The sequence below is a fragment of the Porcisia hertigi genome, chromosome 30, assembly GCF_017918235.1.
Source record: "Porcisia hertigi strain C119 chromosome 30, whole genome shotgun sequence".
In the NCBI taxonomy this organism is placed as follows: Eukaryota; Euglenozoa; class Kinetoplastea; order Trypanosomatida; family Trypanosomatidae; genus Porcisia; species Porcisia hertigi.
In genome coordinates this window covers 124,114-138,362 of record NC_090589.1, presented here as the reverse complement: position 1 = coordinate 138,362, position 14,249 = coordinate 124,114, and the positions used below count along the sequence as shown (strand labels likewise).

The following is a 14,249-nucleotide window of genomic DNA, read 5'->3' as shown; positions in this document are numbered from 1 at the left end:
TGGGGCGGAGTTGGAGCGATAAAACACAACGAGACGAACAAGGAAAAAGGCTCTCTGCGTGTGTGGTGTGTGTGGAGGGAGGGGAAAGTAGTCGTTAAAGCGTAGTGAAGCACACCAAAATAGAGTGTAACCAACGGGTGAAGACCAACACAACAACAGCGCGTACGTAGCCCTACCAAGCGAAATGGCCTCCGCCCCATCAACACCAGCAACAACTGCGACTCGATGCATCACAAACACACAACGGACTTACACACCTGCGCATATCGACATACAGACAGGCGGATGAGGAGGAGGGTAAGGGGGCGTTGCTGGATGCCGTGGCGATAGCGGCCCATGAGCACTCGCAAAGATCTAGCTACTCTGCCGCCCCCCCTCTTGTCCCCTACACCCAGGCGTTCAAGGGCACACGTTGATCCAACATAGCCACCCGCAGGTGCTCGCCAAATGGAGCGGATTCAAAATAGTTTGACCTTGCGGGCTTTGCGCTGCTTGATGGGGCCCTTTCGCTTCGCCGACCCGTCGCCGGTGCTGCCTGCCGCCGCCGACACTGCCAACTCCTCTACGCCGTCCCAGCCATCCTCAGACTTGTCTTGTAGTTCTGGAGGACCGGCCTCATACTGACGAAAGAGGTACTCGATAGAGTACTTCCATCTCTCCTCCGTGTAACTCTGTTTTTCTAGCAGTTTCTTGTAGGCGTGGGGGGTTTTGGGGATCTCCTCATGGATACGGTGGTTCACCACCGGCAGTCCCAGCAACGCGTACGCCTCCTCTGTAGCGTAGATGGCGTACCGCTGGGGCAGCAGCTCCTCACGCGCAAAGGTTCGGTTGACGTACACGGTCTCCCATTGGCGGCCGAACCACGTGCGTCGCTCCTCGTCCCACAAGTTCACTAAAAATATGACAGGTATCCGAATCGTAGGGATTTGGTGCGCCTCGCCGATCTCCAGCAGTGGACGGTGCTTGATGTGGTCGGGGTAGGGGGTGACAGTGTACCGCAGATCATACTCGCCCTCGCGGTACGGACTCATCGGGTAGCGAGTCTCGTTCTCCTTCATGCGCAGCGCGTAGGTCGAGAGTGCCATACGCTTCCAGTACGGCATCCGCGCAAGGCGGTCGCTGTACCCCGTCGACACCCCATAGGAGCCCCCAACCTCGCCCCCCGGGGGCGGCGGCATTGTGACTTTTACGTCGTGACGTGGTGGGGGCACCCAGGGCGCCACCAACCGGCAGGTAGAGCGCCGCATGAGGGCCCGAAGAGTGAGGAGCAACGAGAGGTTCAGGCAAGAAAGAGGGCCCCCCCCGCGCCTGGAGCTGGGCGCTGTGGGAGTTGCGGGCGTGCGTGGGCTACCTGTGGAGGGAAGGAGGAGGGATTCAAGTGGGCCTGACACCTCGCGACAGCACGCACCGGCAGCACACAGTGACTTGGTGAAGGAAGGCAGCCTTTTGAAACGTGCAGCATAAAAGAGACAGCGATCACGCAGTCCGAGAAGAGGGGAGGGGAGGGGGTGGTGGTGGAAGGGAGATTATAGAAAGGCAAACGAGACAGTCACCCACAACGTGAAGAGCAGGAAAGATAAAGAGGAGATCGCTCATCTGAACCAAGACCGGCATGCCTTTGGTTCGGTGTTGGGTGGAAGGGTGAGATGAGGGGTCGAGACGGGTGCGAGGCGCGCATCGGTGAGCGATAACCCTGGAGAGATGCCACGAAACTGCAGGTCATCACCTCCATTTGCCCAGTGCGCCGTGATAGCAGAAAAACAAAATTGATCTGGTGACCACTGGGAGATTTATCTTAGCCGGTGCGTACGTACACATCCGAGGCTTGAGCTGAGCGAGACTTTGCAACACACACACCCACACACTGAGTGTGTGAGTGTGTGTGTGTGTGTGTGTAGACGCGTACCAGTAGTTCGTGCAGAAGCCTTTCTCGTTCATTTTGGAGATGGAACACCACACGGCACACCATCGCGCTGCAAGCAGTTATAGTCCAGGGAAGTAGAACCAATCAGGCAGAGAGCGAACTACGAAGTGGAGAGAAACACACGCGCCTCCCTCCCCCCTCCCCCCTCCCCCCATGCGCGCGTGTGCGTTCTGTATGAGGAGGCTGTGCGCTCACACACACGACGCCATACCTACACGAGTGCAGCACACAGAGAGCTACATCAACACGGAGAGGAATAGGGGGGAAAGAAGGGGGCGCACGCAAGAAGACAACGGCAGAGACCAAGTTCCAGTGATATTCTGGCGTTGTTTTTTTCTCACAAAACATACACAACTCATAACCTCCTTCCTCTCTCTCTCTCCCCCTGCAATTACGATTGGATTAAGAGATGTGCAAGAAAAAAAAGGATATGCACATACACCATGAAGCGCACACGAACGGAAGCGCTTCACCTGCAGTAATGCCTTATGCACACACGCATACACGTAGACGCCGAGGTAGATGGGAGGGAAGAAGGGGGGGGGGAGGCCGAGGAGGGGGAGAGAGAGAGAGATCAGCACCCCCTCCCTCCTCCGCTTGAGTGACCGCCATTTCTGGTGGCCCTTTCCCCCGCATTCGGTCGTGTGACACGAAGCCTAGCGTCTCCACGCAAGGGCCCTCCCCCCTCCCCCGCCCTCACACACACACACATACATGCAAACCGAAACCGCGCACATTAAGCTTTCGCATTGATCCGACACGACACGAGCAAGACATTTGACTCCAGACGAATATCATCAGGCGCTCAGCTGCATTGAGGTATCCAGCATCTCCGACAGCTCCGGGTGCCACCATAGCGTGAGCCGCAGGACAAGCGAGGAGTACCACTCTACAAACCACGCCTTGGTCATCAGCATCGCGAACTGGATCTTGGGCAAGTCCACGTGAGACGTCTTGAGCGAGTAGCGCAGAAAACACATCGGTCTATTCACTGCATCACCGAGCTCACGGTTAATTGCCTTGGTGGCCATGATGCTGCGCAGCACAAGAGCGTACTCCTTCGGCAGTGCCGCGATGATGGTATTGATATCCGTCATTCGGTGCTTCATCATATCCCGCATACTCTCTAGCACGCGCGAGCTCGTCAGCCGGCCGCTGGCGCTGTTCGAGAAGTATTCGTATGGATGCTGCAGGAAGCAGGAGGCAAAGAGCGCGTAGTCCGTGCAATGGTAGCGGTGTGCAATATCCATGATCATGGAGGTGTTGTGGGTTGTAGAAGCAGTCCAGATATCGCTGATCTCCCGGAGTTGTGGTGCGTCTAGTTCCGCGCAGAGACCAAAGTCGAGAAGTACAACCTGTGGTTTCCCGTTCGGCCGCCGGTGCACGAGGACGTTGCCAGCATGCGGGTCACCATGAAAGAAGCCAGTGCGGAACACTTGAAAGGCCATCACCTCGAAGAACGTCGTCGCCACCTCCTTCACGTTAAGCCCCATCGCCTCGATGCCGGCACGGTCGGAGATCTTCACTGCGTTTGGAATGAACTGCGTCACAAGCACACGCTTTCTGGCATACTTCCAAAAAACACGCGGACACACCACGCGCTCACCCCACCCGAAGGCACGCAAGTCCGCTGCAGCGCGGTCGCTGTTGCGGCCCTCCAGCCGGAAATCCAGTTCTGCCGCGACAGTGTCGTTCAGTTTCGTGACGATCTGGCCAAAGTCGTAACCCGGGAAAAAAAAGTTGGCAGCGGCAAACATTAACGTGATGGTGCGCATGTCACCGTTAAACCGCTGCGCAATGTCCAGGTACTGCACCTTGATCGCCACATCGGCATCCTCGTCGCGCAAGCGGCCACGGTGTACCTGCGCCAGCGACGCGGCGGCGAGCGGGGTTGGGTCGACGTAGGAGAATACCTCGCTAATAGGACACCCCAAGTCCTTCTCCAGAACCGCCACAACCTCCGTGTAGGGCCGCTTCACCACAGCATTCTGCAGAACCGCCATCACTTGGCAGTACTGGTAGGGAAGGATATGACTCATGTTCGCAAATATTTGCCCAGCCTTCACGTACAGCCCACCGTTCTGCTCCGCCAAGTAGACCAGTCGCTGCGCGCACCGATGGTGCACCTCGTTCCAGAGCTCCTGCGAGTCTTTCTCCGTCACGTGGAAGGCGTAGTCGCAGTAGATCTGCCCCCCAGTGTAGACACACCGCCCGACACGACCGATGCCCTCGAACAGTACACGCGACGGCAGCAGTACAGGGGGGATCGTCTCTTTCGGCGGCAAGACAATGGCAGCCGTGCTCGCCCCCACAAAACCCGCAGCCACCGCGCTATAGCGCGCTGCTCGGCCAAACGTGAAGGTCATGACAGCTCCGACGCTGCTGCTGCTGTTGCGCGCAGCTTCTCCCTTTGCGTGGGTGCGTGTGTACCTATCAATATATGTGTATCGGCGATGTGAAGATGAGGAGGGGCGTTGATGCCAGGGGATGTGACAACGGAGGGAGCAGAGTAATTTTTTTTCTTCACAGAGACTCTACCACTCGCGACGGGTTCAACAGCAAGCGGCTCTGCAGCACGTGCAGACCACCACCACCACCACCACCACCACCTTTTTTTCAGAGGACACAAGCGTCAGTACCTCACTTTGGTTCGCCAACGTGTGAGCACAAGAAAACAACAACCAGAGGAATCAATTGAGGATTGAAAAGCGGGAGGAGGGGTGGGGGGGGGGGGGGAAGGCGACAGAAGGTGTGGAGAATGAACACACACACACACGCATGCATGCACGCAGTCAGTGCAGTAATGAAGGAGCCGCCCCGCCTCCTTCGTTGCGGGAAGAGAGCGAGTTGTTCTCCATTCTTCTCTTTTCTCCCTTCAGCTTCGGTACATCCCAACGCTTTAACAACTGTAAATATACGGCGAATCACAACACAGCAACAGGCCCACAACACACACACACGCGCACACACACACACACATATATATGCCGCTAGTCCACCTCAACTACTTCCTTCTCGGACACAACGTCCATTACGTCGCTCATCACAGGTGCCACCTTCACATTATCATCATCATCATCAGAAACAATGTGCATGACCACGGGAGGTATCGCAGTCGCGGCTGGTGGAGGACTGTTGCTCGCTTCTTCATCCACCTCACCAAGGGGTTCTTGTCGTCCCTGCTGTGCTGCCAGCCGTGCCAGGGCCCGCTGTTCGGCTGCCATAGCCTGCTCCAGTCCAGAGACCTCTAATGATGCACTTGGCGCTGACGGTGCCAAAGTCGGTGTTGTCGCATTAATGTCGTCATGCACCAGGATCACACTCCACGCCACGTTCTTATTGAGAGCATCTACCGTGAGAGTGTAGCCCTGGCGTGGAGTGGCCTGTTCAGCGTTAGGAGGTGGGAGCTGCAGCACGTCTGCGAGCGTGCAGTGAGCCAGCACCTCATAGTCCTCATCCTCGTACAACACGGTGGACCCATAGCTGACCGACGGCGCCTCCATTCCGAGGGCATCTTCGAGGACGACGTGAACAAAGCGACTGAGTGTTGCGGTGCGCAGGTTCAGCGAGACGCTCACCTCTGGATGAACATCTTGGCAGACAAGACAGTGCGTGCGGTTCGGTGGATTCGGACGGGTGCTGTGTACGACGTAGTGGTCTGTCACAGCCGCACCTCGCCACACATCGCCGCCTCCCTCTTTTGCGGCACTGTAGAGTTGAAGAAGATCTGCTGTGCTGTTCTCTGCCCCTACCATCGCGAGGGCGGTTCGCAGCGGCGCATGGCAAGCACCGCAGCTCAACGCCACGCCGTTCGGCGAAGGTGAGCCATCGACGATGTCGTCGTGGTCGTCGGTGTACTCCATGAAAAGAGCGGGAGCGAGCCTTCGTTGTCCTGGCGGCGGTAGTGGCACTCGGCGGCGACGCGACTGTGGAGCCTTACGGGCGTACACAACGTGAGCGGGCGGCGATGGGTTCGTGGAGAGGAGTGACGATCTGCCGGCCACCCCTGTCCCCAACAACGGTGCAGCCTGCGCAGCCGTTGTGTTCTCCATCTGGGAGGCACGGCAGCGGAGCAGTGGAATGAGCTCATGAACGACGGCCCCTGCAATCATAGCGTTCGTCGTGGCTATTGCTGGAATGATGGAGCCGGCAATGCCGCGCACCTCCTCCAGGGATTGCGGTGCGATGTGGAACACGTGGGCGCGCAAATTCGCCACGGCGCTGACAAAGCGCACCGCTGCGTCATCCTCCTTCCTGAACATCACCCCAGATGGACGGGCGAGGCACTCTGTCATCGAACTGAGAAACAGCTTCACACATTCTTGCACAGACAGCACCCGATCCCCTGAAACCGACGCAGGTGGTGCCCCAGCAACACTCGTGGCTCCGTGTGACGCCTCAACAGAGTCAATGTCGCAGCGACTGAGTGGCACCGGTGGCTCTGTTGACCAGGACGACTTCATGGATAGCAGCGCTTCGATTTTGGTCACAAAAAGCAGGCGCAAGAGCTGAGCGGCGAGGGCCGCAGCCGAGGAGGCGCGGTTGCCTTCTTCGCCGCGGCCGCCACTACCACTACTACCACTACCACTGGGCGACAGCGTGGACGAGGTCTCGGCCAAAGAGCAGGTCGGCGCGCCTGTGTCCCCTGGCGAGGAAGCAGCGAGTTGGTTGCGCCAGTCAGAGACCATAGTGCGAAGATAAGACAGCTCGCCTCCATCGTTCGGCGCTGTGGCGCTGCTCTGTCCCTTCACCTCTCTCTTGTTCTGACCAGGGACGGTCTCAGGCTCGGCGGTCAAACCCGAAGCGACGAAGGCGTTCGCTTCCGCCCCATCTGCGATCGGCGGATCTCCACCAAAAAGTGTTTCGTACAGCTCCTTCGCGTAGTGTACGCAGTGCACCATCGTTGTAGGGCGTGCGTGGATGGTGCAAACCGCAAACGTCTTCGTCCCCTGTGGCTTTGGCCTGCAGTCGTAGCACTCATACACATTTTTCAGGATCGGCTGCACCTGCCCGTTATATCCCATGGTCCCGCTTTCAATGAGAGGGATGTCGTTGCGCATACACATACGATTCACATGCTGGCGTGCCGACACGTTATCCAGCGCACTCAGCACCGCCGCGAACTGTTTGTAAAAGGCGTTGTCGTAGCGATCGGCGGTGACGTTATCGTGGTACGCCACTACACACGGCAGTGTTCGAAGAGCACTGGGGGGCGCGCTGACGTGCGCTGGCGTCGGGCTGTCGGCTGCTGCGAACCAGTCAAGTACGACGCGACGCGCCGTCTCCGCCTTGGAGCGCCCCACGTCTTCCGCTTGGAAAAGAAACTGGCGATTCAAGTTCGTTGCGTCGATGGTGTCGAGGTCGATGAGGTGAATGTTTGTGAAGCCGCTCAGGACGAGCACCTTGAGCACTTCACAGCCGATACCGCCGGCCCCAACTAGCAGGAGAGGCCTCGCCCGCAGCTCCGCCGGCAGTGCGACATCGATGCACGGAGACCGCATCGACATCGACACAGGTGGGTGCTGCCCAGAAGACCACGCGGGAGGGGGGGTCGCCGTGTCGGCGTGGACTTGGACGTGCTCCGTGAGGACGGCAGACACGCACCCGGCACGGGAGCCGGCTGTTGCGGTGACCGTGGTGCCTTGGTAAGGCACGCGCAGTGCGCGAGGGAGTGGGATCGCAGCCAAGACACGAAGAAGTGTCGTGGTGTCGTCCACAGCTGAGGCTGTGGCCTGCGCTATTGCCCTGCAGATGCCGAGGTGACCTCCTGCAGCACTGGCCGGGTCTGATAACTCCAGCGCAGCAGGCACAAAGGAAAACTGAAGGGCCGACCATCCGGCGGCGGCAAACTCGGCGGCCTCGCCACCGCCATGAGTCTCTGTTGCGGGTATCAAAGAGAGGCGCACCGCTGGCCATGCGGCCACCCAGGAGCGAGCAGAATTCTTCACGGTCGTGAGAACAGCAGCAGCGGCGGCTGTAGAGGAGAACGGAGCGCTGCCCTCTGCCGCCCCCTGTGACGCCGCTTCCAGCGCAGCGACAGCGTACCGTCGAAGAGCGTCGGCGATGCATTCCTCCGACCACGCGGCAACGGTCACGATATCTGCTGGCCACGAAGGGTTGTTGTTGTGTAGGCCCGCTATAGATTCTGAGCGTGCGATCTTGAGCGCCGGCTCGACTGACGGGACAACAGCAGCACACGCACCTGCGGCAGCCAGACTGGCGCGAGGGATGACGACGTGGCCGATGTGTACGTCCACATTAAATCCGTTGCAACCGTCGACCATCGCGTATTGCACCCTACTTGTGGGTCTGTGCGTGTGGGCATCTCCCCCGCAGATCAGCACAGCCGAATTAAGGGGGAGGGGGGGGGGCGAGACGTGGATAAACACAAATTAGTAGAGAGTTGCCGACACGATTGAGGAGAGAGATGGGGCGAGGGCGGGGGTTGGGGGGGGGGGGGTGCGGATGCGCAGAAGCAATCCGGTGTGGTGGCGGAGGTGGGGTTGAAGAGGAGCGTTGCGGACTGTGATGCCATAAAGATGATGAGTCCCGCAGTGCGACCGCGTCTACTTCACCCGCCCCACCCTCACATTAGACGCGGGGGGGGAGGGGGGGGGCGCCTCCCTCTTCCCCCCACTCTCCCCTCCTTTCGCATAGAGCACGCGTAACAAAGATGGGGGTCGAACAAGCATAGCACGACCAGTTGCCCCATCCGTTTTGTTTTGTGTTCGAGAACCTCGTCTACATGTCCCCCACTCCCTACGCGCCAGTTTGGCTTGCGTGCAAAGTCGTGTGTGTTTGTGTGTTTGTGTGCTTGTGCGTAGTAGTGGCGGCGAGCAGCAGCATAAAGCAGGATTGTGTGTGTGTGTGTGTGTGCGTTGGGGGGGGGGGGGGGGGGGGGGGAGATGAGAACAGAAGAAAAAGGAAATCATATGCAAACGAAGTGTCCTCTGAGCGCTAGACGACGCAGCTGCGTGTGTGTCCGCCTCCTGCCGCCAACTCTCCCGAATGAATACATATCGAGCCTCTTTGAATTAGGGAGGGGGGGGGCGGGGAGAAAAGTGGGGCAGACACGAAATCTGTTGCTGCTGCATCTGTTGCTGCTGCTACGGCTGGTGAGCAGCGTAATACTTTGCCGTGATGGACCAGACCTGCGACATTGCATCCATGTCGTCGTCCGTCGTGAGCGAGTTCGTCTCGCAATGCGCCTCGCAAGTTGCAGCAGAGGTGCGACGTGATGTCCCGAACAGCCAGAGAAACATCCTGAACGATGTACTCGAGCTCACTGACGATTCTGTCGATGTCGCTATTGGCAGATCACCTAGTGCTATGCGCCGTGCGTGTCTAGAGTGGCGGGGTTCTAGATAGAAGTTGGTGCGACTGGCGTACTTGCCGTTGTTGCGGCGCACAACCGCTGGAACCGATCGTCTGCAACTCGAGAATAGAGCAGCCGTGAGCGAACAGCCTGGCACCCTCTCGTTCTCGCCACTGACACCCTTGCTGTGTTCGATAGCCAGATGCCTTGGGGTTCTCGGCCGCGAGCTGCCCACGAAAACCGCAGAGCTCACCTCCGATGCAGCGATCACCTCCCCGCCCAAAGGACTACCGCAGCTATCCCTCCCTGGCAAATCGTGAACCGCCGCGGAGGTCGAAGTGGCGATGGGTGAGCGTACCCACGCCGCGTTACTGTCATAATGGCGGCCACGTACCCCGCTACATTCTTCCACCCATGCTGGCGATGTGAACACGTTCGCCTCGCAGCACTTCGTGGAGCCAAAAGATGACTGATGCGGCAGCTGCAATGAGGAGCACGCGTCTTCGACGGCACTTGAGACCGGTACGTTACTCAGTATTGCGGCAGCAACACACTTTTTTTTTCCTTCGACAGCTGTGCAACTTTGTTGGGAAGCGCGACTGGCTGCAGCGCGACAAACAGGCGTGGACGTGTCATCCTGCCTTGACCTCTGCGGTACCGGCTGACAGGGACGGTTGCGAGTACCATTGAAGCACACCGGGGAGCTATCCTCCTCTTCCCCGGCTGCAGCATCCGTGCAGTCATCGCTGGCCCATCGCTCGCCCACGTCGGTGTGTGACTGCGTCTTTTTCTCATCTCGATGGGAACGCCAGACGCCGGTTTCGAAGTTCGCTGGAGATTTGCAGCCGTGACTCAGCAGAGAGGCGGCAGCGTCTGCCGATTCCTTTTCTACCAACACGGGCGCCACAGCCGTGTCAGCAGCAGCTGCAGTGGCCTTCACCAAGACAGCACCGTAGTCCTCCTCATCGTACGGGCGCAGGTACCGTGTTGGGGTGTGCACAACCCCTCCATACCCTTCAATTTGCGGAGTCGTGTTGGGAACATACAACAATGTCTGTGGCGCAGTGCACACGACCACCTCCTCCTCTTCCTCCTCTTCCTCCTCCTCCGCTGCCTCCTCACCGCTGTCATAATCGTGACGCACCCCTCGATCCCCATCGTAGACATTTTTAACGTGCGATGATTCGTTGGAGGAGGAGACATCAGTCGTGCTGTGCCTCCCACTCGTCGCAGCACAGCTCCTCCCAGAGTAAGTGTTCGGCAGGTGATATATGGTGCGCGTTGCCATGCGCCACGACGGCTGCCCGTGGTCGCTCAAAAGAGAGAGTCCAGCGCATCTGTGGAGCTGTCGGTACGGCGGAGGCATTGTGAGATTCAAAAAAGAAAAAAAAGAGGAAGGCTTCAGGGAGAGAGGTCACTCCACACAGAAATGGAAGGGGGGGAGATGGCACCCCACACTACATCTGCAAGATTGGGCGAGTGTGTCAAAATATGTATGGGACGGTCTAAGAAGAGAGGAGAAAAAGAAGAGAGACGAGGAATGACCCAGTCCGCCGCAGCAACATGACATCCCAAGCAGATGCGTGAAAGAATTTGGCGGGGGGAGGGGGGCGCAGAGTGTGCACCACCGTGTTGTGGCTTGAGGCCTACACTGTATTGCTCTTGCGTCTTTAACATCACACGATATGCCTCGCCCACGGGATACTATTGAACGCTTCGCCCCTTTCAGTGTTTCTTTTTTCGAGAGGATGGTAGTAGTGACAGGGTGGCTCTCGATCGTGCCAAGAGCGTCTCGATAGCCGAATAAGTGCGTTAACACACACACACACACACACACACACATATAAATATATATATAAATATAAATATACCTGAGGGAGAGAGAAGGGTTGTGGGCAGGGGAACAACGAGAGGGGGGCATACAGTGCAAAGAGTTGATCCCAAGCGCTGGGTGACGCGAGACACACACGCAACTCTCGTCTCCCCCCCCCTCCCCGCCTCCTTCCCTCCCTCTACACCTCGCAGAGGGGGGGAAGGAGAGAGAGAGGGGAGGGACACACATAAATGCATGAAGACACTAAAATGAAGAAATATAGAAGCAAAAGAAGACATGCGGTACGCAGGGGACTACCAGACTTGTTAGGGGGCACCATACATCCGTATGCAGGTAGCACAAGCACAACTGCGGTCTGCCACAGACTTGCCTAACCCCAAACCCCTCTTGTCTTCCCTGCCATCCCCTCCTTCAGTGCTCAAGGACCGTGTGAGTCACCGAAATAAGTGGAGACACAATGGCACACGCACAGACGCAACCGAACCCTGATACAACCCCCCCCCGCTTCCCTTCCCTCCTCCCCCCTTTTTATGTACGGGAGTGTGTCACCACGGGAAGCGAGCGAGTGAGAGAACAAGCAGTAAAAAAAAAAGGAGGGAGGGGGAGGGGGGGTGCGGGGTAGATGTCGTGTGTCTGGAACTACAGCATCTTCAACTCCTTCAGTTGTTCTTCGAGGATGGCGGCGTTACCAGCGCGCTGGAAGGTGCCGATCGCCAAGGACGCGGTGCCCACAACGGCGGCGGTCATGTCAAAGATACAACACACCCACGTGGATGCCCACAGAGGACGCAGTGCCAGCGCCTTCGCCATGGCGCGGAACTCAGGCCTCCCGGTGGTGGCGGGATCGTCGCGTTTAGAAGCCGTGGTGTTGTGAAACTCGGAAGCCGCGCCCAGCAAAGCTGCCGACTGGTCGCCGACAGTAACGGCAGGTTCCTTAGACTCTGCTGATGTGTCGCTGATGCTGCGGCCGTGTGCCGGCGCTGAGCCAATGAACTTACGCGCGGTATCCAGGGTCGTATGCAGGTGGCTGCTGGCCCAGTCTTTCGCCAAGCCAAAACCCTGCTTTACGGACTGCAGAACGTTGCCCTCCTGTACCTCGCGTGCCCCATCACGTGTGCTGGCGGCAGCCATGTTGTATACCTGCTCCAGCACCGCCGCCGTGCGAGCCTGCTCCTTGGCGCTCAACCTCCAAAGCACCCACATGTTCGCTGCCGCCAAGAGAAACGAGGACACCGCCACGTAGCGCGTCATCTTGACCTGTGAGCGGAGCCTGTCCACACAACTCTCCAAGAAATCTGCGACTGTCTCGACAACCCGTTTCTCCTCAGGGGTAAGCAACGGCGTGGCACCCCCGCATGCCTCAGTGCCGGCTCCGCCCTTAGAGATCAGCGGCTTCTCGTCCTCCACGCGCATACTGAGCAATGCAGCCACGCCAAAGTGATCTGAGAGGGGATAGTAGTCGTCTGCCCCCTTCACCTCCGTGGGTTCCACAGCCTTGTCAGACGACTGTGCCGGCTGCCGCGCCTTGTTGCCGCACCAGAATGTATGCTTGCCGGTGAGCAGCTGGTGCCACAGGGACCCGCACCATGTCGGCTTCGGCGGGACGTGGACCACATTTTTAGTGAATACGACAAGCCCGCTTGGTGCATCTTGTAGAGTGCGAGGATAATCGCTGTCCTCGACGTCGGGGCAATTGGCGAAGTGGCACAGAGTGAATGGGCCGCGGGAGAAGAAAATGTGATCAATCTGCACCGGGGTGTCCGACTCCAGTTTGAGGAGCTTGAAGTACGACGTCCTCATCGAGTTGAAGGCGTTGAGTTGCGAATACGTGTATAGTCGCTGCTCTCGCTCGCGCTCCTGTTCTGACATCGCCCCACTCTGCAGAGGTCGGGGTGAGGCCAAGACAGAGCCGATATCGTACCCGTGTCGCTTGAGCAGGATAAGCATCGTCTGCACCTCAAGCGACTTCTGAGAACAGTTGAAGTCGCCGCCAATGATGATGTGATCCGTAGGGCGCGAGGTGCTCATGATAAACTTTGCGAGAGAGATCGCCTGAGAAATGCGGAAGGGAAGGTAGCGCTCCTCTCTCCAGGAGGGCAGCTGACTGGCTCGTTGGTATACAGCGACAAGGTGGGTCGTGTATAGGGTCACCTCCTGCATTTTGTTCCCAGCACAGCCGTCGTTTGCCGCCACCGGAGCCATCACCCGCACCATGGCGGCACCCTTGTTTGCGTAGAAGTCTCCGTGAAGAATCATCTCGGGGTATCCCTGGAGGGGATAAACGTGGAAGAACGCCTGGCTGATGGGGTAGCGCGAGATGACGGCGCAGCCGGAGCCGTAGAATGAGCTTCGGAAGCGACGGAAGGTGTACGTTTGCTGGACCGCTGGCGAGGCGTGCTGAAAAATGAGGTCAAAGTCCTCGGCAGAGAACTGCTCTTGGAGGAGTATCACATCATAGTTGTCGATCTTCGCGGCAAAAGCTTTCATGCGTGCCTTGCGCATCTTTGAATTGAAAATGCCCCAGAGGTTAAAAGTGAGCACGCGGATGGGCAATGCACCCGCCTCCACGGTTGACACCTGCGACATGTTGTATATGTACGTGCTTTTCTCTCCTGCAGGCGGTGCCGCGTGAGTGGCAGTGGCAGTGGGTGGTGCGCGGGTGTAGGTGGAGGCTGTCGAGATCGATACACGCGCGACCTGGTTTGATGTGGCACTACTGAATCAAAGTGGGAAAAAAGTGGGGGACACACACACGCACACGCCACTATACGCCTGTGCGCACTTTGGGGAACTCGTCCAGTGCGGAGCAAGGGCGGTGGTGGAAGGAGCGATCAGCAGCGCAGGGTTGATGCAACGCTGAACGCGGGAGGAGTGAGGGTTAGCAGAGCAACACAAGGCGACGGGAAGTCATCGACGCATTCCTGCGTACGTAAGAGTGACAGTGTGTGGCGTCTCTTTCTGTGTGTGTCAGGGAGAGAGCGTGTATGGATATATGTAATATGAATTTAGGCGGCTCAGGATTTTGGTTTTTTTTGGGGGGGGGGGAGGGAGGGAGGGGGAAGTGAAGGCGGCCAAGAGAAGCTTGCAAGACCCAAAGGAAGATGCCTGGAAAAAAAAAACGAAGATAAAATGTTCCCTGTTGCGGGTTTGGGTGTGAAGTGTCAGGGAAGAGCGAA

General features: G+C 58.1%; 5 protein-coding genes across 5 annotated transcripts; all 5 read right to left on the bottom strand.

Moving 5' to 3' along the window:
- Positions 1-458: 458 nt before the first annotated feature.
- Positions 459-1,247, bottom strand: JKF63_02798 (uncharacterized protein; the record flags this gene model as incomplete). Its single annotated transcript, XM_067898822.1, has 1 exon — positions 459-1,247. The coding sequence occupies one exon, from the start codon at positions 1,245-1,247 to the stop codon at positions 459-461; it is 789 nt and encodes a 262-aa protein (XP_067755266.1).
- Positions 1,248-2,721: 1,474 nt separating this feature from the next.
- On the bottom strand, positions 2,722-4,290 carry JKF63_02797 (uncharacterized protein; the record flags this gene model as incomplete). The annotated part of the gene is made up of 1 exon (XM_067898821.1): positions 2,722-4,290. One exon carries the CDS (start codon positions 4,288-4,290, stop codon positions 2,722-2,724), a length of 1,569 nt encoding a protein of 522 aa, XP_067755265.1.
- Positions 4,291-4,914: 624 nt separating this feature from the next.
- JKF63_02796 (uncharacterized protein) lies at positions 4,915-8,208 on the bottom strand (the record flags this gene model as incomplete). Its single annotated transcript, XM_067898820.1, has 1 exon — positions 4,915-8,208. One exon carries the CDS (start codon positions 8,206-8,208, stop codon positions 4,915-4,917), a length of 3,294 nt encoding a protein of 1,097 aa, XP_067755264.1.
- An 822-nt stretch (positions 8,209-9,030) lies between these two features.
- JKF63_02795 (uncharacterized protein) lies at positions 9,031-10,605 on the bottom strand (the record flags this gene model as incomplete). The annotated part of the gene is made up of 2 exons (XM_067898819.1): positions 9,031-10,450; positions 10,481-10,605. 2 exons carry the CDS (start codon positions 10,603-10,605, stop codon positions 9,031-9,033), a joined length of 1,545 nt encoding a protein of 514 aa, XP_067755263.1.
- Positions 10,606-11,712: 1,107 nt separating this feature from the next.
- Positions 11,713-13,659, bottom strand: JKF63_02794 (uncharacterized protein; the record flags this gene model as incomplete). The annotated part of the gene is made up of 1 exon (XM_067898818.1): positions 11,713-13,659. The coding sequence occupies one exon, from the start codon at positions 13,657-13,659 to the stop codon at positions 11,713-11,715; it is 1,947 nt and encodes a 648-aa protein (XP_067755262.1).
- Positions 13,660-14,249: the final 590 nt, after the last annotated feature.